Source organism: Bufo bufo, chromosome 2 (genome assembly GCF_905171765.1).
Source record: "Bufo bufo chromosome 2, aBufBuf1.1, whole genome shotgun sequence".
NCBI classification, from domain to species: Eukaryota; Metazoa; Chordata; class Amphibia; order Anura; family Bufonidae; genus Bufo; species Bufo bufo.
The window spans coordinates 127,505,687-127,531,536 of NC_053390.1; the positions used below are offsets into that span (position 1 = coordinate 127,505,687).

The 25,850-nt window shown below is 39.5% G+C and overlaps 1 protein-coding gene across 2 annotated transcripts in view; it reads right to left on the bottom strand.

Annotated features, from left to right (window-relative positions):
- EDIL3 (EGF like repeats and discoidin domains 3) overlaps positions 1 to 25,850 on the bottom strand; it is a 905,544-nt gene continuing 879,694 nt past the window's right edge. For both annotated transcript variants that reach the window (XM_040421516.1, XM_040421515.1), the window contains exons 9-10: positions 8,352 to 8,507; positions 1 to 2,179 (exon numbers count right to left, since the gene is read on the bottom strand). In XM_040421516.1, the coding sequence (XP_040277450.1) occupies positions 2,030 to 2,179; positions 8,352 to 8,507 (306 nt within the window). In that variant the 3' untranslated portion in view covers positions 1 to 2,029. The remainder of the gene's footprint in view (positions 2,180 to 8,351; positions 8,508 to 25,850) is intronic.

Below are 25,850 nucleotides of genomic sequence, written 5' to 3' on the forward strand. Positions count from 1 at the left end.
TATTGTTCACCAAGGTTGAATACAACATCATACACAATATACATTTTTGAAGGACATTATACAGACAGACAGGACATTGACATCTAGTGGCAATAGATATGTAGGACAAATAAAACAAATATGTTAAAAATATGGATCACATGACCTCGTTTTCATATTTCTTTAATACATTTAGGGGATCAGTTCAGAAATAATAAAACCTCTTTATTCCTCAGTCTGCACTCAATAGATATTGTAAGCTTCTATGTCAGAATTATGTTTTTAATATTTATTATTCTTATTCTTATTCTTACTATTATTAGTAGTATTGTTTACATGCTGTTTTTTATTGGGCAAGTCTTCTTCAGGATATCTCTTCCTTTGCCATGTCCACTTGATGACCCAGAGTTGCTACGTTGAAAATCATAGCTTCCTTGGGCCATGGGGCCCAATCCAATCTTTAGAAGAGCCCCCACTTATCATGTACCATATAATATAACACTGGCATCTTCTCACACAGTAGATGGACTTTTTGGCCCCATCAGATACCAAGGCCCAGGTGTGACTTCTACCTTCGCATTCCCCTATTTCTACACCCCAGTACGGTCACAGTAATGCGATTTAGAGATTATATTGTAAATATAATGTCAATTTCAGATCTGAACTGATGCATATTAAATTACAGAATATGGGAGTGTATAGACACAACCTAAGTAGTTCAATAGGGATGGGATTTGCGTTCCCACCTTTCTCCTGGTTGAACTTGATCGACTTATGTCTTTTTTCAGCCGTATTGACTATGCAACTATGTAACTATGTAATAATTCAAGTTACCAGAACAAGTTGAGCAGATACCACCACATTATCACAGTCTGTATCAACTGGTGTTACCAACACGAACACATAGAATATGTAGGTCCACAATTAGGAAAAAAATGGGTTCTATGTCATTAATACAATACATTTGCTTTCCATTTTTTCCTATGTATAAAGACTATGTTTAACAAATTGAAACCTAGAAGACACGCCTATTGACATATGAAATGTATTATGTGTACAAGCCTATCAGTTTTATCATCTCCCTCCATGCTACTGTATGCACCTAAAATAATTCCGAGTAAACTAAATATATCTATGTATATTAATACTGTATGCATATGCAATTCTGCTTAGTAAGTCAAACTTTTAGTACTGTTCTTATGCATAAGAAAATAATTTGCTAAGAAATATAATGCCTTGGGCTAATTCAGAAGAGATTTGCTAGTATAATCATCCTGGACGTTAGTGCATTCTATGTAATGAACTAAAAGGGATTGGGATATTGATGTATTGTTAAGTTTATGACATGCAGAAAAGAAATCCGAGTCTTTGCACACATTTAGCGTTCAGGTCATTGAGGAAGAAAATGTTTCGAACACAAGTAATAACATGCCTCAAGAACATGCACGATTGGAGTGAAATTAAGAGGAAAATACAATATTGAAAGTTTGTAATTTCACAGGTGTAAATAAAATGGATTTCCAAAATCTGCGATGTAAATATTAATATTTTGATAGGCACAAGGGAAGCATTGAGGATAATGCAGTCATCCCAGAGACATCTTATTGCTACTCTGCAGCATCGGGCTTAAAAGTGTAAAGTAGATATAAAATAAAATAAAAATCAGTTGTTAATTTCTTTAGCTTAAGCAAAAAATCTCTATAATTGCATTTTTTTTAGCTCATAAAAGTATAGACATGTGAAAGGTAAAAAATAAAATAAAATGATGCTGCCTCTCTCCTTAATGTATTTCAACCAGTGTGAACAACGTAGAAGAAAATGAAATCATTTCAATACAAAGGGACAGTATTTAAAGGACATTTACTGGTGGGATCATTTTAAGGGCAGGCACAGACTACCTTGCAAAAACAGTTACCAGCCTACCAAAAAGTGAGCACTTGTTCAAATGAAAATCCATTCATTTTTTTTTCTTTCAGGTTTTGCACAGTTTTTAAAATATTCAAATGATGATTTTTTTTTTTTTGATTTAATCGTCAGATGATGAAAGTGGTCAGTTCTCTTCAGTGCAACCTAGTAGCTCAGCTCTTAATGTGATTCGGCCATACCACGACCAGGGTAGGATCCTTAAGAATCTTGCATAGATCGGTGGATCAATAACGTTCTTTCTGTGTGTGTCATTGTCAAAATTTCCCTGAAAAACCTGGGAATAAAAAAAATAAATCTTTATTATTGGAAGATACATGTTGAGTTAACTGAATCTAAAAATGATGTTCTATTTTGGCAAAAAAGAAAGTTCTGGAGTATTCCCATAATAACTGAAGATTGGAGAAACCTGCAGTGCAGGGGTCCCCAAACTTTTGTAAGTTTGATAAAGAGTCTGAGAATAGTCTCAGAATCTGGTGACCATTTTACGTTCAAGAAGAATATACTGGAACTTTGGCTGCAAAACTGAAAATACATAAGTTAACTATAAATTTTGCATGTGGAGTGAAATTTTTACTGAGGGTCACTTTAAAAAGTCCCAGATGGTGAAAATGGACATTTGCTTCATCATATTAACAATATGCTTTGTATCTACAAAAATGTTACAAATGATAACACTCTTTGAAAGAAATGTATAGCTGACTAAATCTGCATTAGGCCTCATGCACACGACCATTGTGTGCATCCGTGGCCGTTGTGCCGTTTTCCATTTTTTTTCGCCGACCCATTGACTTTCAATGGGTCTGTGGAAAAATCGGAAAATGCACAGTTTTGCAGCCGCATCCGTGATCCGTGTTTCCTGTCCGTCCAAAAAATATGACCTGTCCTAATTTTTTGATGGACAACGGTTCACGGACCGATTCAAGTCAATGGGTTCGTGAAAGAACACGGATGCACACAAGATTGGCATCCGTGTCCGTGATCCGTGGCCGTAGGTTACTTTCATACAGACGGATCTTCGAATCCGTCTGCATAAAAGCTTTTTCAGAGATGAGTTTTCACTTCGTGAAAACTCATATCCGACAGTATATTCTAACACAGAGGCGTTCCCATAGTGATGGGGACGCTTCTAGTTAGAATATACTACGAACTGTGTACATGACTTCCCCCTGCTGCCTGGCAGCACCCGATCTCTTACAGGGGGCTGTGATCCGCACAATTAACCCCTCAGGTGCTGCACCTGAGGGGTTACTTGTGCATATTATAGCCCCCTATAAGAGATCAGGGGCTGCCAGGCAGCAGGGGGCAGACCCCCCTCCCTCCCCAGTTTTAATTTCATTGGTGGCCAGTGCGGCCCCCCTGGCCCCCCCTCCCTCTATTGTAATATCATTGGTGGCCAGTGTGCGGCCTCCCCCGGCCCCCCCCCCCTCCCTTTATTGTATTATCATTGGTGGCCAGTGTGCGGCCCCCCGGCCCCCCCTCCCTCCCTCTATTGTATTATCATTGGTGGCCAGTGTGCGCCCCCCGGCCCCCCCTCTATTGTATTAATATCATTGGCCACCAATGATAATACAATAGAGGGAGGGAGGGGGGTCCGGGGGTGGGGGCCGCACACTGGCCACCAATGATATTCAAACTGGGGAGGGAGGGGGGTCTACCCCCTGCTGCCTGGCAGCCCCTGATCTCTTACAGGGGGCTATGATATGCACAATTAACCCTTCAGGTGCGGCACCTGAGGGGTTAATTGTGCGGATCACAGCCCCCTGTAAGAGATCGGGTGCTGCCAGGCAGCAGGGGGCAGTCATGTACACAGTTCGTAGTATATTCTAACTAGAAGCGTCCCCATCACTATGGGAATGCCTCTGTGTTAGAATATACTGTCGGATATGAGTTTCACGATCTAACTCATATCCAACAGTATATTCTAACATAGAGGCGTTCCCATGGTGATGGGGACGCTTCAAGTTAAAATATACCATCGGATTGGAGAAAACTCTGATCCGATGGTATAATAGGGACTCCTGACTTTACATTGAAAGTCAATGGGGGACGGATCCGTTTGAAATTGCACCATATTGTGTCAACGTCAAACGGATCCGTCCCCATTGACTTGCATTGTAATTCAGGACGGATCTGTTTGGCTCCGCACGGCCAGGCGGACACCAAACGACTTTTTTTTCATGTCCGTGGATCCTCCAAAAATCAAGGAAGACCCACGGACGAAAAAACCGTCACGAATCACGGACCAACGGAACCCTGTTTTGCGGACCGTGAAAAAATACGGTCGTGTGCATGAGGCCTAAGGATCTAAATTTGCTTGTTATGCACTAGACCAAAATACTAAATGGTCAGATTAAAATCTATCTTGATTTCTCTGCATCACTAGTTACAGCCATTCAGTCATCAGGTAAAATTACCTGTTGTAATGCTCAGAACTAGAGATGAGCGAATCAAAGCTGACAAAGTGGAATTTGTTTAGAATTTTTAGGAAAAATTAGATTCGCAATGAATGCGAATTTCCTCCCCACTTCGTGGTAACGAATCGTATTTTCCCTAAAATGGCGGCTACATGTGTGAGGACTGAGGACATGGGGCAAGGAACTCTGGGAAGGCTCGATCACCCAGACTGACATGCCTGCATGCAGCCAATCAGCAGCCAGCCAGCCCTGTGATGTCACTCACAGCCCTTTAAATACGGTGGCCATCTTACAGTCAGACATTTTCCAGCGTTCAGACTGCAGGGACAGACATGTGAAGGTGCTAGGAACAGCAATTTGAAAAACCTGATTGTGGGGAAAAAAAGACAGAAAAAACGATTTATAAGTGCAGGGAAAGGATAGGGAGGAATCATTTTATAGCATCTTAGTGCAGGGAGAGATGTCAGAAGTCGCTAGGGACATTGATTTACAAGTGCAGGGAAAGATTATTTGGGGATCCAAATAGCCATTAGACAGCTCTTTCATTCCAGCTATTTTCACTCTTTCAAATTTGTGGATAAATAAGATTGTTTCAAGCATGTGAGGCTCCTTTAAACTCACCTGGGGCAAGTAACAGGTGTGGGCAATATAAAAATCACACATGAAAGCAGATAAAAAGGAGAGAAGTTCACTTAGTCTTTTCATTGTGTGCCTGTGTGCGCCACACCAAGCATGGACCACAGAAAGAGGAGAAGAGAACTGTCTGAGGACTTGAGAACCAAAATTGTGGAAAAATATCAACAATCTCAAGGTTACAAGTCAATCTCCAGAGATCTAGATTTGCCTTTGCCCACAGTGTGCAACATTATCAAGAAGTTTGCAACCTATGGCACTGCAGCTAATCTCCCTGGGTGTGGACGGAAGAGAAAAATTTATGAAAGGTGTCAACTCAGGATAGTCCAGATGGTGGATAAGCAGCCCCAAACAAAGATATTCAAGCTGTCCTGCAGGCTCAGGGAGCATCAGTGTCAGCATGAACTATCCGTCGACATTTAAATGAAAAGAAACGCTATGGCAGGAGACCCAGGAGGACCCCACTGCTGACACAGAGACATTAAAAAGCAAGACTACATTTTGCAAAAATGAACTTGAGTAAGCCAAAATCCTTCTGGGAAAACGTCTTGTGGACAGATGAGACCAAGATAGAGTTTTTTAGTAAAGCACATCATTCTACTGTTTACCGAAAACTGAATGAGGCCTACAAAGAAAAGAAAACAGTACCTACAGTAAAATATGGTGGAGGTTAATTGATGTTTTGGGGTTATTTTGCTGCCTCTGGCACTGGGTGCCTTGAATGTGTGCAAGGCATCATGAAATCTGAGGATTACCAATGGATTTTGGGTCACACTATAGAGCCCAGTGTCAGAAAGCTGGGCTGGGTTTGCGTCTGAGATATTGGGTCTTCCAGCAGGACAATGACCCCAAACATACGTCAAAAATCACCCAGAAATGGATGGCAGCAAAACGCTGGAGAGTTCTGAAGTGGCCAGTAATGAGTCCAGATCTAAATCTTATTGAACACCTGTGGAGAGATCTTAAAATTGCTGTTGGGAGAAGGCACCCTTCCAATAAGAGAGACCTGCATCAGTTTGCTAAGGAAGAGTGGTCTAAAATTCCAAGTGAGAGGTGTCAGAAGCTTATTGATGGTTATAGGAAGCGACTGATTTCATTTATTTTTTCCAAAGGGTGTGCAACCAAATAATAAGTTAAGGGTGCCAATCATTTTGTCCAGCCCATATTTGGAGTTTGGTGTGACATTATGTCCAATTTGCTTTTTTCCCCCTCTCTTTTTTGGTTTTGTTCCAATACACACACATAGGGAATAAACATGTGTATAGCAAAACATGTGTTACTGCAATATTTTTCTGTGAGAAATACCTCATTTTCTTGAAAAATTTCAGGGGTGCCAACATTTATGGCCATGACTGTATATAGCATATATATATATATATATATATATATATATATATATATATATATATATATATAATTTCTTACAATAGGATAAGTGCTTCAAAACATAACCATGCCTTTCATCTGAAAATCTGGTCCTCTAATCCAGAAAAATGCTTTTTCTTATTTATATGCAAATTAGTTTTTCGGTGCACCAAGTTTTCATTGCCTCATCACTACCAGCTCTGCAATCTCAAACTATCAATCAGACAAGAAGGGAGGTATGGACATTGTAACCTGGGGGCGATGGTGCACCAAACTAAGCGGCTCTGCCCATGGTGAGCCAAAAATCATATTTGCATTGCAATCTTAGGATTAGGAGGTTACATGTTCACAAGAAAGGTATGGTTATATTTTGGGGCACCTACATGCTTACTTGGAAGTACATTTGGAGTTGACAGGCTCCTTTTAACTTCTATTTTGAAGTAAATGGCTAGTACAACTTTTATTGTCACTTAACTGGGAACCTGAAAGCCCTTCTTACCACCATTTAGTTTATTAAATGTTTATTGAAAGAATTTTAAAACAAGTACATTACATCTAAGTTGCACTTTCCAGGCAACAGGGATTTGCAGAATGCGGTAGAATATCTACAAATGCAAATGTTATGCTCTTCCATAATGGTATCTTGCTTAAAACAGAACAACACATTTGTAAGTAAATCTGAGTTTCTTAAAAAACAACAATTTAAACATAAGTGTGAATGAGAGAATTCCCGGTAGGAAACAGTTGTTGTTCTGAACTATATCTTCAAGGCAATCATAAGTTAGATAGCAGCTGGCTTAAAACATACTGATGGGTCTGGGAACTTGATGTTTCTCAAAGGATATATAATTCTATTCTTGAAAACCATATGGTAACTAAACACACGCGACTACATGGCATTAATCCATCTAAATGACAATTATATACAATCGTGCTTAGCTTTTAAGAATTATTGTAACTCTTGCTTAATATGCCACATTAAGTCACTTACTTAGTAATATCTGGAAGCCTCAATAAGTAAAGTCAATGCAAACAACATTGCTCAATATTTGCTTTGTTCCACTAGGATTATTTCATCTTCAATCTTTCCAAAGCAGTGCTCTTTAGAAAGTCTAAATGGTCTTTCTGTTATCAGCCTCCTTTCTAAATCGAACTACGGTTTGGGCTCTTTCACACAAGCGTGTCCCTTGCGGGAACCAGGCTTCATGTGAGACTTAGGAAGCGCACAGAATTATCATGATTGATAAAGCTGTCAGTATGATTATCCGTTACAGAAAGGTCAGGCAGAGGCACACAGCGTGATCAATCAGGATAATGCCATGCTTCCTAAGTTCAGAACACAGAATCCCTCTCTCACATAGAGCATGATTCCCACAAGGGACACGCTCGTGTGAAGGATCCCTTATAGAAACAAATAGATGCAATATTAGAAGTTCACCAGTATCTTCTGTTATCCTGGTCACTGTCGGCGCTCTGTGGTCAGAATTCATATTATTATTGCTTTTTCTAGTGTCAATTATGGCACAGGTCAGAACTCAAAATCTTTATCAGGCTACCTACAGTATCTGGCTTTATAGAGGCAGTGACTTTCACAATTAACAACTCTGCACATACCCCAAAGTCTAACAGAAAGCCAAAATCACTAAAGAAGCACAGCAGTAAACTCCTATAAAATAGTCATAATGCTCATACCATGTAATATACTCAACCCCTCACACTACATAGACCCTGGATTGTGGCCACTGACTGCAGAAAAAGTTTGACACAGTGTTTAAATACATTTTGCAAGTTCTACATTTTCATATTTATATCCTTGAAACAAGTTTACTCTTCTTCTTTTACTTTAGATTTTCTATCATTTTATTTTTTATGCCATCTGTTCTTTTTTGGTCAAGTTCACTCAATAGACCAGTAGCTTTTTTGGTCAAGTTCACTCAATAGACCAGATTTACTGCTGAAATGCATGACATACTGTACGTGCAAAATTAATTTACAAGTCAGCAAATCATGGGTCTATCATTACCCTCACATTACCTTGTCTTTTCTTTGCTTTTCATCTTGATACACTGTCCAGTGTACACCATTAATACTGAAAGCAAGCTTGTAAGAGCCTACAAACTGCACATGGCCAAAGTCTTTAGCTCCTTGTGTAATAATTCCAGTGACCTTTGTAGGACGAAGAAGATCCACCTATAAGAAAACACAATCTTCTATTATTGACACCTAAATAACACTGCAATGATTTTTAATCCTTTATGAACACAGCTACTCTAAGTGGCGTAGGTTTCAAATGCAACAAAAGCATAAACCAGGCATGGCTAACCTGAGGCTCTCCAGCTGTTGCAAAAATACAACTCCCAGCCTGCCCAGACAGCCTACAGTTATCAGCCTACAGCAGGGCATGGTGGGAGTTGTAGTTTTACAACAGCTGGAGAGCCATAGATTGGACATGCCTGGTAAAAAAAAGTTACAGATAAATCCACCCTTAAAGGGGTTGTACCAAGTTAAAAACAAATCAAAAGAACAACATACAAAGTACAACACATGGATATCTCTGGCATCATGCATGTTCGACCGCTGCTGCATTAATTTGGGGAACCAGTTGTCCCATTCTCTGTAGTGGTGGGGATCCTGATGCTAGGATAGCGGATACATTTTCGTCTTGATACTAACCCCCTTTCTTGAATTGTGTCAAAAGGATATTCCAGCCCAATTAAATGACGTCCTATTTTTAACAAATGGTTAAAAAAATAGCTTACTTTCAGCTATACACTTCCCCTTTGCTGCCTTGCTGATGGTGCTTGGGTCCCGCTGTGCAACACTTACATCCTGATACAGTTGGAAGTGGCTGGGAATACTGCTCAGCCAATTACTGGATGCGTGAATGACCTGCAGGGAACCAGCCAGCAGGGTATAAGTAATTTTATTTTCTAGCAATTTGCAGGCCATATCTTTTTATGCTGGAATGCCTCTTTAAGTTATACAATTTGCCAAAACCCCAATGCAATACAATCTTGTGCCATCCAGTAAAAGAAAAAGTATACAATAAAGTATGCATTAACAAAATCAAGCCAGCGCCTCTCGTCTTCATAACTTTGGTGGATCCTCCACCAGCTATGGGCCTTTATTAAGACTGGGGTCTTAATAAATGTCACCCTATGTGACTATATCCTAAGAAGCTCAGATAAACATACATTGACATTTCCCATTATCCCTTCAGTCATCATGTTGAACATAAATCATTTATAATGCTTCCTTAAAGGTAAAACCAAGCCTGAAAACATTGCTCGACATCACACACACGTTTCAGTTTTTTTTTATTGATTTGCCACAAATTATTGCCACATTCCTAATGTCACTAATTGCACTTGTTTAATATAGCACAAGAAGCCTGTCGTAATGAGTGTGACATTTAAAGTGCAACTTATTCTTTTCAAGTACTTTATAAATTAGTATTCATAAGAGGAAATTTCTGAGATTGGTAAAATATATTAAATATGTTGGAGAATGTTGCGTATTCCCAGCAGACTTCTTGTAATCAGTCCCATTTTGTATAAATGTCATTATTACTGCGCTAGTCTAGTCTTAGACAGATGGGTTAAATTGGACCAAGCTCTTTTCACAGTTGGCATTTTTAAGCAAATTACAGTATAAGCTAAAACCAATTTTCTTTCATGAATAAAAGGAATGATGTTCCAGCTCTATTTATCGAGCTGCCGTACTGTATGCAGCCACAGCTTTCAGGAGAACTCATAAATGCTACCCTTGTTTTACTCTGTTTACATAGAAAAACTCTTTTGGTGGATCAATACTTTAAGGAACAAAAAACATCTTTGTTGCAATGAAATGCTATTACACACCAGTACAAATGTATACATTATACACCCACCCTTCCTCTAACTGATCAATGAAGAACTTGGATGGTAAATGGTCTCCAGAGAAATTAAATCAGCCATAAAGGATTTCAATGTGAACATAGCTGAAATTTCTTTTACAACGTTTCCTTATAGCCATTAATAATTATGAAGCTGGTATCCATGACTGTAATGCAGCCCCTTTAGTATATAAAACTGACATTAAACAACCTTTGGAAAGAAAACATGCTGTAGAACTTTAGGTAAACAGCTTAATGTTCTTTGAAACCTGGGAGAACACATAGTATAGAGCATTATTTTCCAGCTAAAGCTACAGTGGATGGGATTCTCTATCACTCCAAGTAATGGGCAGGTTTATGGCGTTCATTTGCTGTCATATGATCTATCAATTTGATGAGCTGTCTGGTATGCACTGCTGGAAAAAGAAAGATGTAGTGCTTGTTGGGAGATGCAGGCAACGTATCTTTCCTGAAGTCATTAGTAATATTTCTTTCTGCACAAATGTCTAATTTCGGAATTTGATTAGTTCCTATGAAATTATGCCTTCCGCAACAATCACGTAAGTGAAGCCAAACTCATTGAATACAAGATTGTTCAGAAACATCAACAATGAGCTTTGCAATAGTGAAATAAATGTTATGGTGGCTCTCTGTGCCCGCCATTGTCTTCCTGTTCGGGGCAGGCATCTTTTAACCTTTGCCTAGGGCTGATGAAGCCAGGGTCCCGAGGCTCTGTTCCTGCGACTCCCATATGCCTCTTGCCCGCAGGTCATGGCCTGCACCTGCCGTAGTTCCTCCCGCTTTCTAGAAGCTGCACGCATTCCTGCTGACTCTTAAAGGGCCAGGGTGTGTGCTCTGATTTGTTCGAGTGTGATTTGTTGGGTTTATAAGGCTTCTTCCCTGGAGGAAGGAGCCTAAGCTTTAGGTTTCCTACTTGCAATTAACTAGTGACGGTGTTCTATTCTGTTTGTATGACCCTCTGCTACAGGCAAGATCCGTGTATAGGGGTTGCCTCCCTTAGGCGTAGCACCTTGGTGCAGTGGTTCCAAACTCACTGCCCATAACAATAAACAAAAGTGAGAAATGGAGGAGAAGCAGTGATCTTACTGCTTTCTAAACATCAGCATTAGTGCATTGTCTGCCAAACCCACCATCTTCAGTGAAACCGGACAACAATTTATTGTGTATAGGGACTTCTAACTGTTTTCTAATGATGTTGGAAAGAGAAGTATTAAGCAAGTTGAATTCTTTCTCCAAATCCTTTTGTTCTTCTGGGAGATAAGCCACTACTAAAGATGTCTGGTAGATGCTCTCTTCCAATTGACCACACGCGCATGCTTGGCTGACTCAAATATGCATGGGTGAGTCAGAAAAGAAGCAGCATTTAGCTGGCAGCTAGGCGTATGGGCAACTTAAGGTATCTTCAAGGAACAAAATTCTAGAGGGAACAATATACACATGGTCACTCAAAGTAGATTTGACTTTAAATTTGGTTATACACATAAGATAGCTGAGCATTCAGCTAAACTTTCACCCACACACATGATTGCATGCCTTTGTCAAGTGTATATTCATTCAAAAGGTGTGAGGAAGGCAAGATGCTCCTTCGCTCCAATTTTGGTATTTTTAACACTGGACAAACAAAAGCATCAGACATGCTAAAGTTTAATTCCAAATCCTAATTCCCGTCATATCGACTATGAGTGGGTAGTTTGGATTCTCCATTAAAGGGAACCTGTCACCATGAAAATGCAATGTAAGCTATAGAAATCATGTTGTAGAGTAGAAGTAGCTGAGCAGATTGATATACAGTATAGTTTTATGTAAAACGATTCTGTATAACTTGTAATTTATTCATCAAAATTCCTGCTAATTTTGAAGTCACTGACAGCTATCTCTGTATGCACAGTTATAGATGGAAGCCGGTCAATCACTGATAGGACTGCCTCCTTAACTTCAAAGCTCAGAATGAGCATGAATGTAAATGAATAAAATACAATAAAATTCTTCAAATTGGCCAGGATCCATCCCTTGTTATCTAATGTGTATGATAGCTTCATGATAGGTTCTAAAAACTAATGAAAGTTCTGCATTCATATTGGTAGCAAATTCAACATCAAATAAGTAAAGTGGAGCTCAGTTTACAATTCAGTTTACAGCTCTCTATTCAGTCATCTGTTAACGGGGATGTCCAAGAGGATTGAGAGGTTAAACATGAGACGCCAATGTGCTGAAGATATAAAAAGAATAAAGTTTTATTAACAATTTAGGAGCAACAAAATCCTGAAATTTTGCAAAAGCAAAATTTAGTTGACTAAGCACTCAGCTTTATAGACTTGGATTGACAGTAAAGTTTACTTTTTGCTGATGACACAAAACTGTGCATGCTTCAAACTCAACTTAATTGTCAAATAATACTGAAATACTTACATAAGAAGGTGGCAGATGATTTTAATTTTAAAATTATGTTGTTTAATGTTGATAAATGTAAAGTAATTTACCTATGCCACATGAATTATATTACTATATACAATACATATACATAGAAAAAGCACGAAAACATGAAAAGGATTAGTATTTTCTCTTTACAAGTAAGATAAGCAATTGTACTCAATGTCAGGCAGCAGTTACAAAGGCAGACAAGAATTCAGAGTATATAAAAAAGAGATAAGAACCTGTAATCCCAATGTAATATTACCCCTTGTGGGAATTAGCTCTGATAGAGGCAGGATTGACCGGCTTGCGGCCAGTCAGAGACAGTGACACACAAGATAAAGTCCAAACAAAGGTCCACTTTATTGTGGTTTAAGCAGCAAAAATAAACGGCCTTTACATTTCGGGCAAAACACAAAACAAATCCTGCTTGTCTGAGCACTAACTAAACAGTATCACCCAGACTGTACTCGGTACTGTACTGTCGGCACTGAAGTTCACCACAGCAAGTTACTCACAAACACCAGCATATTAGTTCCAGATATAATCCAGCTCTCAGGACCAGATTTTTTTCCATGGGTTATCTTCATGCAAACAGCTGCAGGTGCAGCTAATCAGGCAGCAAGCTAGACCTTTCCCAGAAGTGGACTGCGGATTGGGAAACCCAACCAACTCTTCCCCAATCCAAAACTCCAGGCCCTATTCTAGCTTTTCTACAAAGCCACCTCAGGAAAGCTTGGGCTTTCCACTGCATACTAGGCCCTCCCTTAAGGTGCATATGACAGGATTCTGGGGGAAAAGTACCTGCCATCAATCACTCTGTTAGTTACCCACACCCTGTATAAAACAATTGTAAGGCCTTATCTTCAACATGAGATTCAGTTTTGGAGTCCACAAACTAAATAGAATATAAGAGAGCTGGAAAAGGGTTCATAAGTGGGCAACTAGATTGTTAAATTGGATGGAATGTCTCTCGTATAAAGAAAAAACAGGTTTCTTCAGCTTGGAAACAAAGACATCTTAATGGGGATCTAATGTATATATGATCATTACAGAGGACTAACACATGATATATAGTGCCGTGAAAAAGCCTTCACACCCCTTGAACTTTTCCAAATTCTTTCCCGTTGCACCCACAAACTTAAATATGTTTTATTGGGATTTTATGTGATAGACCAGCACAAAGTAGTAAGTACAATTTTTTCATCCCATAAGACACCATTTTTTCCCCCTATTATGGAAGTGCTCATTAGTACCGGAAGACAGGGAAGCAGGGAATGTTGCGCTTCCTGGTCCTTGGCTGTTTGCTGTGACTGCTCTTGTGACTGCGCACAGCGTGTGGACGCTCTGTGACCTCACTCTCTTCACATTGGATCACAGCACAGCTGACGGCAGGAGGAAGAAGAGAAAGCGCTGGAGGTAAGGAGCGGCGACATCCAAAGCAGAAGAGGTAAGTGGATTTTATTTATATTTTGCTCTGTGTAATGGGGGCTAATATAGGTCTGGGGGCTGATATAAGGCATGAGGGCTGATATATGGCATGGGGGCTGATCTGAGGCATGAGGGGCTGATCTGAGGTCTGAATGGGGGGTCTTATTTATATTGGGACTCTTATCTGGGGTCTGATTGGGGGTCATTCACATTGGGGTCTGAACTGAGGTCTGATTGGGGTCTTATTAATATTGGGGGTCTGATCTGAGGTCTGGTTAAGGGTCCTATTAACATTGGTGGTCTGATTGGGGCTGTGAGCTGAGGTCTGATTAATATTGGGGGTCTGATTGCTGGTCTTTTTGATATGGAGAAACCAGCACTCACTCAAATGCACGCTGCACGGGAGAGGACGTCAATCCACAGTAAAATGAACAAAGGATCCCAGCAGTCGCGTCTTTGTGAATCAGATGTCTTTTATTCCATAGACCAGGACCAGGTTTCGGCAATGTGCCTTCATCAACAGGTCTGATTGCTGGTCTTATCTGAGGTCTAATGAAAAATATTTTTTTCTTATTGTCATCCTCTAAAACCTAGATGCGTCTTATGGGCTGGTGCATCTTATAGGGCAAAAAATGCGGTATGTCTGAAGTGAAAACAAAATGATACATGGTTTTCAACATTTTTAATAATTAAAGTGTAACTGCTGCTTCATTTTTTTATGCCCTAATGGTATAGTACACCCTTCTGTACAAATGCTTTTGTGCTTTATAATTTAATCTTTTTCAGTTTCACCTCATAATAACACCCAGAAATGCGTGTCACTTTCACATTGAGCAGCATCTTCTCACAGCATTTTCATATGCAGGCCGTCTCCTCTCTGATATAAACAAGAGACAGGAGAGCACTGGGAGGAGGAGCACAGCCCTGAGTGCCTGGGCTCGGGAAGAAAGTGGAGGGGGGAAAGTGCGGCTTTAGATGCTGCTTTCTCGTGAATGGTAGCAGCTAGAAACATCCAACTGGTCTTGTTTGAAAGCTGACATTCCAGGCTTTCATGCAAGACCGGACAGCTAAAGTCCAAGCAACAGTGGAAAAATCACTGTTACAAATCGAGTCAGGAATAATCCTGCGTAAAACCTGCTTTTACTTTCACTTTCAGCTGTATCCACTGCATCCCGATTTCTATCAGTGATATCTTCCCCTGCACTGAACATATTGCTGTCATTCTGTCATTATCTGGAATCTTGGAATGTCAGCTTCCAAACAGTACAAAGTCCATATCTCTAGCTAATACCAAACAGAGATAAGCAGCTATAGCAGCCCCCCCCCCCCTGTCAGAGTGAAGGAGAATGATGAAGCACCGGCATAGCTGACAGGAGGAGAGAAAGATAATAAACAAATATATAGAAATGTAAAAATGTGACATTATTATCAGTGTAGTGACCCACATAATAAAATTACGTTATTTTTACTACACAGTAAATGCCATAAAAAATTCCAAAATAATGTAAAAATTTATGTTTTTTATCTTTTAGCCTAAAAATAAAATTATAAAAGTTATTTAATACACTATAAATATCCCAAGCTGGTTCCTAAAAACCTTTTAATGTGACTAGAGGCTAAAAACAAATGCTTACTGATTTCATGTAATTGCAGGGCTTGTCTCTGGTTAGCTGTATGTGAGAGGATACACACTGCTCTGGGGTAGTGGGGGAGGTTATGTGCATTCTGATTGGTCCTGCTAGTTATTTTAAGGAGAGCAAGGGGTTATGGGAAGTGAGGGAAATACAGGATGGCCTCAAGGACATGGCAAAGATCACCATAGGAAGTGCAGCAGAGGCCATTCTAGGAAAATACTGGAATAGAGGCACAGAGAAATAGGGTTGCTAAGGGCTGAATACAGATATCAGAAAGGTCAAATAACTGAAAAATAAAGCTTCATGAATACCTTCCCTTCAGCATCACATATGTTCGGAATTTCATTTTTGGTAGTTAAATGGCAGTTACACCTTAAAATCTGAAAAGTGTGACATGCATTTGTATTCAGCCCCCCTAAGTCAAAACTTTGTTGGAAAAATCTCTATAAGATTTACACATATAGAGGCTGAAATTCCAATTCAGACTGGATAGAGGGCGTCTATGAACAGCAATTTTCAAGTCTTGCCATTGATTTTAGGTTTGGACTGATTAGGCCACTTTAACACACAAATATGCTTTGCTACAAACCATTCCATTGTAGCTCTGGTAGTATGTTTAGGTTTGTTGTCCTTCTGGAAGGTGAACCTCCGCCCTAATCTCAAGTCTTTTGCAGCCTCTGCCAGGTTTTCCTCAAGGACTGGCCTGTATTTAGTTCCATCTATCTTCCCATCAACTCTGACCAGCTTCCCTGTCCCTGCTGAAAGAAAGCATCCCCACGCCATGATTCTGCCACCACCATGTTTCACGGTGGGGACAGTGTGTACAGGTGATGTGCAGTGTTATCTTTTCACCTCACATAATGTTTATCGATTTCTTTTTTTTCGGGTTGTTTGGCAGTTCATTTTTATCACCAGAGCTACATTATATCAGTCTGGGTTGCAACATAATCTTTTTAAAACACAATTGTATCAAATTTGCAAAGCACATCAGAACTGTGCCATTTCCTAGGACAAGCAAAATAAACACCAAACTTCCTGTTCAGAAGCCTCTTAGCTGCAAACTATATCCTGCTTTTCCTTAGTCTGATAACATTGCACAATGCAGCAATTTACTCTTAGCTGTATGCATAAGTACTGAGTAAATAAGTAGCAAATGAAAAGTTTTTTGAGGAAATGTGGGATCTTTTTCATAAGTACAAAAGTTTTCAGGCTATTTTCTTGGCAATATAACACCAAATGATGCTGATCTGAAATAGGGAAGCCTATTTGATGCTTTTACTTCAAGTAGATGGTGCCCGTCATGTGACCAATGAGAGACTGTCCTGAGGGTACAACCACATGGTCAGGTTTCTGTATGTAGCTTTGGAAGCCAAAATCAGGAGTGGATGATAGAATGAGAGAAAGTATAAAGAACAGATACTACTTCTCCTCTTTTTAAATTTTGCTCCTGGTTTTGGCTTCCAGAAACCTGATCATGTGGCCTTACCCTAATGGTTATATAATATTTGAAACCATAACCAGTGTAAACCACTCCTATTTCTGATTTCAAAAGGATCTATTAACAGTCACAGTTGTGTTAGAGGTCTCCGGCAGGAGCTCTTTGGATCTGGCATAGACGGATGTTACCACAATGCCCACTGGCCCCATTGACTATAATGCGATGCATCTCTGCTCTACCAATTTGTCTGTGTTGTAGAGGAAGTAGAGGAAGAAATCTCTCTGACGGCTGTATGCCCTATTAATGCATATGAATATCACAGAAGTGTATCCCCTGTAATGAGAGTAACTCCCATTCTGGTGGATTTGAGCTATCTGTATATTTATGTTATGTATGCATATGTGTGTATTTGAGTGTATTCGGTATATAAATTTAATATGTATTTGTGTGTAATGTACGTGTATACAATATGTGTAATGTGCATGCGTATATATGCGTTTGTAAGCAATGCATGTGTACCACATAGTAGTACTATGTGTCCAATATAGGGGGTATATCCATCCTAATTATTGTATGGTATAGCGGTACTATGTATGTGTGCAGTACAATATAATCCCTCTTGACTTCAACATACTTATTCCACTTGGCCTCCAGTGATTGGATGCCCTAAAAATAGGAGACATCTTACTGCTGCGGGAACCCTGTTACCGCCTCTTTGGGTGCATCATCATCAGAAAATCGTTGCCCCGGCAGCAATATTTTTAGGCCCAGAAAGAGAAACTAATCACTAGGAGCCCGGTCTGGATTGTAGGGTGGATTGTAAAGATCCATAAAGCCACATTCCCTGATAGCAGGTTGTGATTTTCGAGACTTGTGAGCTGGCACATTTGTGAAGCAGCAACACACCTGCCGACAACTTCCCACGGTGTTTCTCTGTGATTGCCTCACGCAATGCCTTCATTAATGGGTGTCTTCAGTAATTAATATCTTGTGTTGCATGAATTCTAGCAATAAAACTACTTCTGTATCCCAAAAACTGTTGCCAGGATCTTTTCAGCTCACTGCTGCACTTTTTTTGGGGAGTTAGTAGTGACTCCTTGTGCTTCCATTGCATGGACTCTTGTTTGGTCTCGGATCATGGTGGTGGACTCACCTTTCATCACCCTTAATAATTTGAGAATAGAAGTCTCCTGGACTTTTTTCTAAGCATGTCTAAATTCTCTTGGCTACATTGCTGGTGACAAGTTTTTGCTCAGGCGTCAACATTCGTGGTACCCATCGTGAACTGACTTATGACATCATCCAAACCTTATGAATAATCCTGGAAACTGAAATGCCTAATTCGTGAGCTATAACACTGATGTTAACCCGATGATCATCCAAAATCATGGCCTCCCCATTAGGGCACATTTCCTCTGAAGATGCTTTGAATGGAGGTCATCTTCAATTGATTACCTACCTGATTTAAACTGCTTGGCCCAAAACATTACTTGGTAGTAGGAAGGTGCATCAGCACCATGTACAGTAATCATCCTTTCATGGATTTCTTTAGGTTTCTGTTCTTCTTTTGAAAGTTATGTAATCACAGAACAAAGCTCCAAATTCCTCACTTTCTTTGTAGACCCACATTGTACTGCACTTGCCATCCTGTCACTTCCAGTGCTTTCATCTGACTAAACTGCTACTGTGTGTGTTGCATGTCCAGGCATGTCTCAACCTGCATAGACAAGCTCAGCTCTCTAACACTGACAGAAGATGCTGGGGTAAATAACTTATTGAACACCTGTCATATAGTGTATGTATGTTACATTGTGCAGGGAAAAATTTTGCTAAAATCTAGATGTGCTTGGATGTATATGCATGTGAGGTGGGGGCGCCAAATTAAACCATTGACTTGGGTGAAAAAAAGGCTTTACTACAACTCTGTATATGACACTATCTATTCATTAACAGAACTACACAATATACAGGTTTTATTTGCAGACACAGAGCCATAATTATATTTCATGACGAGGATATATAGTTATTGCCAGATTTCAGTTTAGTATGACACATTTGCTGCTCACTGTTCTCTCTGCTTAGCAGGTGGTATATGTGATGTGTCTACAGTTTGCATTTCTCCTTTTTGATAAGGTACACAGACGGCATGAAGTATGTGAATAACTGTACTCCTTATGCGGCTGGTGCTGAATAAGGATTTTCAGTTTATGGAATTTCATATTGATGTATTTTTGCATACTCAGGCTGTGCATTGCTGCTTTTCAGAATATTTTTGCCAGGCATTGTGTCATTAACAGCACGGCTCATACAGAACAAAAGTCTACATTCAAAAAGAGAAAATGCAGAAGAACCCAGACGAGTGCATAAGCATCCAGTTCTATTTTTCAGTCATTAGTCCGACATACAGGTGGTCAGAAACAACAATAATTCACAGAATAGCCACCCAAACATAATCTTTATTAACCCCTTAAGGACTGGGCCCAGTTTTGTTTTTGCATTTTATTTTATTTTTTCTACCAAAAGTCCAAAAGCCATAACTTTAAGCCATGTGCTCACTTTTTGCCAGATAAGTTCTATTTTTTAATGGCACCATTTAATTTACCATGTGTTGGAAAACAGGAAAAATAATCCAACAAGGATTTGGGGTTTTGACATTATGGCGTTCACTGTGTGCTCCAAATAACATGACTTCTTATTTTGTGGGTCAATATGATTATGGGGATATCAAATTTGCTTTTTGATAGTTTTTACTACTACTATTAGTAGATTTACTACTTTAAAAAATAAAAACCTTTGAAAAAAACAAAATTTTCTGCATCACCATCCATAACTTTTTTTATATTTCTGTCTACAGAGCTTTTTGAGGGCTTGTTTTTGGAAGGATGAACTGTAGTTTTCATTGCTACAATTTTTTTGGGGGGTATGTACAACTTTTTAATCACTGTTATTCATATATTTGGGGGGAAGGGTTGTCTCTAGTGTTCTTAAGGATCTTGACCATTAGGAGTAATGCAGGTTCTGGGGAGTGGGGTAAGTATAAGCTATATGAGGGGCCCTGGCATTGGGGCATGGTCATTATAGGGGTTGGATAACCCCTATGAGGTTACATTTTAAGGTGGCCATTCTGTATTTGTACACTGTGTGGATTGCCTATAGAGGCAAAGTACACAGTTCTTGAATCAAACAGCGATGTTTATTCACAATTGGTGTATAACAAAATGCAGATAAGGTGTATCACAAAACGCAGGTGGCTTGGTGTTTGTTCACACACAAGGAAAGTCCATAAACAATAAAAGTCACCTTTTCTCCTGGGTGTTAATTCACACCCTGTTAACAGTTCAGCTTCATCAAGTCCATAGGTGGCCTGTTCACCTTTAGAGGGGTCTGAGTCCTCCAGCCTGGCTCAAACCTCAAATCCCAGCACAGCCCTCAGTTCACAGCACACAGACTCCTGAGCTCCACTGTCAGAGGGAGGTAAATCCACCCACCTGGCAGTGCTGGCTGGCTTTTATGCCTAAAAAAAACCCGGCCTGGAACATGGGGAGTAGTCACCCACCCAGCACTTTGACTACTCCCAGTAAGAGCCGTCCCGGATCAGCTATGACAGCCATGCTAAATCTCACGGTGTCAGTTAGCAATAGCTGCTGCTGACACATAAAATACTGACTCTTACTTCACCGAGGCCAGGAACCTCTGTGACACATACCTTCCATCCACGATGATTCCAGGTACCTTCTTACAACACTCAAGAAGAAATTAGCAGTCACATCCAGGCCCTGGTGCCAGGGAGGTCCCAGGATCCTGCTGATGTATCAGTATTATAAGTGGCATACAAAAGGGCTTGGCTAACCTCAGAGGATAATATATGATGATCATATCCTTGATCATACATGTATCTCTCCTATACTTAACTATAATGCAGTATTATTAAGATGTAAGTTATGAGCAGAAATATAGAATAGCTAGCATCCAATTGGTGGCCCAAAAGACAGCTTTAAAAAAAAAAGTTCCTTTGCATAGTTTATGTTTAGAAGAAATATATTTTAGGGTATGCAGAATAAGTACAAACAAACATACACAGAACATGCAAATTCCTTGAGGTTATCCTTGCAGTTCCAGACCTACACGGTAGCAGTGCTAACCACTGAGCCTCACTGTGGTCAATGGGTCAGTTCATTGTAATTTTCAGCCAGTGTATTTTACTTTATACCTACCTGTTTAATAACCATCCCTGAACCAAGTGAACATTGCTAGTTTTGTATTCTGTCTTATAAATATTCACTGAATGTGCTGATATTTTAACTTGTTTTTATGCTGACATTTATACACATGTTAAAAGTAGACATACAGATCCCTCATTGTTTAGTATAAAATTCAATTCAAGCATTCTGGAAAGCAGGGTGGAATGACGCTTGGTATTTTAAAAGCTCTCTCAGTTTCTCTTCTGGCCAACAGAACATGGCACTGAAATCTGAAAGATTTTCCATTCAAATAAACAGTATATACAACAACAAAAATAATACATTGATAATGTTCCAAAATATTACTAAAGGAAAATACGGAAACAATGATACAACCTTTCTAGGAAATATTTTTTCATTTATAATTGGTTGATATTGATATTTTTGTTATTTTGTATAGGGCCTCAAAAACCACATGTTAAAGTAAAGAAAAAACTATTTAGCAGTGTTGAACAAATCTTAGTGAAATGAAATTACTTCGATTTGTATTTCAGGAAAACTTTGATTCACCACAAAGCCAAATTTCCTTGGCCTTTGTGGTAACGAATAAATTTTTCCTGAAATGGTTTAAAAAAACATACTAACCTCATCCATTTGTGTCGCGCAGAGGCTGTCGTGGCCATCTTGATTGAAGAAACTGCGCAAAATCTTACGTGTGGTGGCGTCACCGCATACAAGATTTTGCGTGGATTCTTCAATCAAGATGCCCGTGATGGCCACTCCATGAGCAAATGAATGAGGTGAGTATACTTTTTATTTTTTTTTACTCCTGACTAACCCCTAAAAGATCTCAATGTTACTGTCAGATGCCATGATCAGCGATGGTTTAATGATGGGAGGCAGCGCAATCGCTGTTCCCTGTCCTGAGGATAGGTCATCAATATTACTAGCAGACAACCCCTTTAAATAGAAAACATCTAACAATTACAAAGTGTCATTATTGTTAGTAAAAATTTTAATAGTGCTATCATGGTACTGAACTGTACTATTTGGGATGTATAATAAACCCATACAATTATATCAAGTGATTCATTAATAAAGTTGACAATAATCCAATCACAATTTTTTTTTTTTTTATCATTACCTTTCACATAGGGCCAATTTGTTAAGACATAAGATACACCCATGAACAGGCACCCGGGGGCCATTTTATCAGCCGCTGAGTTGAAAAAAAGCCTCTTTACAGTTCACTGTGATATATTACGCAGTTTAGGAGCTTTTAAGACATATTGTTAAGAAGTGGCCAATCTCTTGAAGGGTATATTCATAAGTGGTAAATTTGCTGCAGAAGTTTTGGTTAGTGTTTTATTCATACTAATGAAGCTTGAAGAAAATAAATTGGTTGGTCCAGCTTGTATTCGTGGTAATCCAAAGGCTTTATTCAATATTCAATAAAATCCAGGTACAGGAATGCAGGTCTACATGTTTCGGGCACAATACAATCTTAGCCCTTACTCTTGTCATGAGTAAGGGCTAAGATTGTATTGTGCCCGAAACATGTAGACCTGCATTCCTGTACCTGGATTTTATTGAATATTGAATAAAGCCTTTGGATTACCACGAATACAAGCTGGATCAACCAATTTATTTTCTTCATACTTACATTTCTCCTATTTCGGGTGAAGGAGCCGGTCCGTGCTATACCAGTGGAATCCCTGGCAGGTGAGAGCTGCTCAAACCTCTGATTTTTACATACTAATGAAGCTTGTACAAATCAGATTTTTAAGGAAACTTTTGCAACAAATCTCCAGTGTGAATATACACTCAGGGAATATACTATAATAAGAAAAATGTGTGATTTTGGAATCAGCAGCATACTCATTATTTTATGGAAACTCCACAGAGTTTGGGTCAATTCATATGACCGTATTTCTGGGTCCGCATCCGTTCTGCAATTTTGTGGAACGGGTGTGGACCCATTAATTTCAATGGGGCCGCAAAAGATGTGGACAGCACACTGTGTGCTTTCCATATCCGTAGTTTCGTTTTGCGGCCCTGCAAAAAAGATAGAGCATGTCCTATTCTTGTCCGCAATCGCGGACAAGAACAGGCATTTCCATCATAAGGCTGATCATGTGCGTTCCGCAAAATGGACCATGTGAATGGACCCTTTCATTGCGGAAGTCACCATTCTAATGTACAGGGCAATTCTACAGAACATATAATGCTCACAGATTTTGCTATGGATTCTTTGCAAATTTGCTTTGGAAAAATGCACCTTTTGTGAGGTTACTTACTTCACATTCATTTATTACTTTTACATTATTAGACTTCATGCACATGACCATATATTGGGTCTGCGTGCGATCCATATTATTTGTAGATCGAACACAAACCCATTCATTTCTATCAGGCCACACATCCGTGTCCTGTCCACATCTGTTTGTCCGCATGTCCGACCCGCAAATAGGATAGAACATATCCTATTCTTGTCCATAAGCCGTGTGTAGGCTTATACTTAATAAAGGGTTAATAAAGGGGTAAGTCTTACCAACCACAAAGATGCATATTGCACAAGAAGAAAACGATGAATGAATATTTTTTGTTATTAAACCTTTAAAAGAAAAATAAATCTGCAATCTTAAATTCATTCTTCCTTTGTTACAGTGACGCAAGCATCGGCAATCCTTTTAAAAGAGCCCCTTAACTAATATTTGCTACTTTTATTACAGCCCTGACTGTTCTAGGACTTAAGGCTGGAAAAGTAATACTTTTTCAGTGTAACTAAAGGTTTTTAAAATCTTTAAAGCCAAAAGTGTCAGTTTCAGCATTCTACAGATAGTATTTACAGAGAAAATGATGGTACATACACCCCAATAACATGATGGAGACCATGCAGGAAACACTACAGAAGTATTTGTAGAGGCTCAGCAAATACTATCAGCTATCATTGTATAAAGGGATAATTGGGGGCAAGATAGGCTCCATATATGTGACTTTGCTGTCTACTTCCTTCATCAGAGTTCCATTCAAGTTGCAATTCAAAGTGTTCATCTTGGGGGGGGGGTGCTTTCTGGCAGACCACAATGCATGGCTGGACCTGCGAAGGCTATTATACTTACCTGCTCCCCACCACTGGGTTCCATATCCTTCTGTCTCCTGCTGCAGCTGCCTCAGTCTGGTCCTGTTTTATGCGGGTCACATGGAGGCAGCAGCCAATGACTGGCTGGAGCAGTGATGTGTCCTCCATGCAAGATTTAGCAAAACTTGTACTTTATACATTTATATTCTGCTCATTCCGGGCCTTGAAGTCCTTGAGGAGGTCCTATCAGTAATTGACAGTCTTCCCCCTATGACTGTGTATACAGAGATAGCTGTAGGACCACCTCCCTGACTTCAAAGCCCAGAATGAGCACGACTATAAATTAATAAAATACTATATAGTTATACTGAATATTTTCCCATAAAACTATAGACAATCTGATCAGTCTCATCAGTGATTATATATACAGAGATAGCTGTCAATCACTGATAGGACCGCCTCCTTGACTTCAAAGACCAGAATGAGCAGGAATCTTAAAGAGCATCTGTGAATTTGTGAATGAGATTGACTCTCCATTTTGATTGACAGAGCCAGGTGTGACATTGTCACTGCCTGGCCCTGTCAATCAAAGTCAGATGGTGCTGCTGCTTTAGAGAGAGGTGTAGCGGCAATGCACCCATTGTTCCTAGAGGCTCATTTGCATATATTAGCCCTTAGAGGACTGGGTGATTTTCCCTTTTTGCATTTTCTTTTTTCATTCCCCTCTTTGCGGTAAAATTGACATGTTAACTTAATTCTCCAGGTCAGTACAAGTACAAGAATACCACATATGTAGTTTTTGTTGCATTTTAATTATTTTTTAAACATATTTTTTCATCACCATATTCTGACCCCTATAACTTTTTTGTATTTATGCCTACAGAGCCGTGTGAGAGCTTATTTTTTTGCAGGGCGATCTATACTTTACAGTGAAGCCATTTTGAAATGTGTGTGACTTTTTGATCACATTTTATAAAACATTTGTGGGGAGTTGTAGAGACAAAAACTGGCGAATTGCCTGTTTTTATTCTTTTCCGTTGCGCCATTCGCCATATGGGATTATTATTCTTATATTTTAATAGTACAGGCAGTTTCACATGCGGTGATGCCATGATATGTATTTGTCTTATTGGTTGAGTATTTTGATTTTGAGAAAAGGGGGTGATTTGAACTTTTATATATAAAGTATATATTTTTTGAACACTTCATTTTGAACTGCCTTCATTCCCACCTAGTGTCCTGTATTGCGATATTTCACTAATAAATGCTGAAGCCTGTTCGAGGCTTCGGTCTATTAGTGCCACATAACAGGTACCCCCGATCTCAGCCAGGGAACGTGGTTACAGGAGTGGGAGTGCGCTGCACCCACTTTCGGAATGCTCAGATGCCGTGGTCAAATTTGACCATGGCATCCGAGGTATGAAATGTATGCCATTACCTTAACGTGCTGCTGGTCTCTG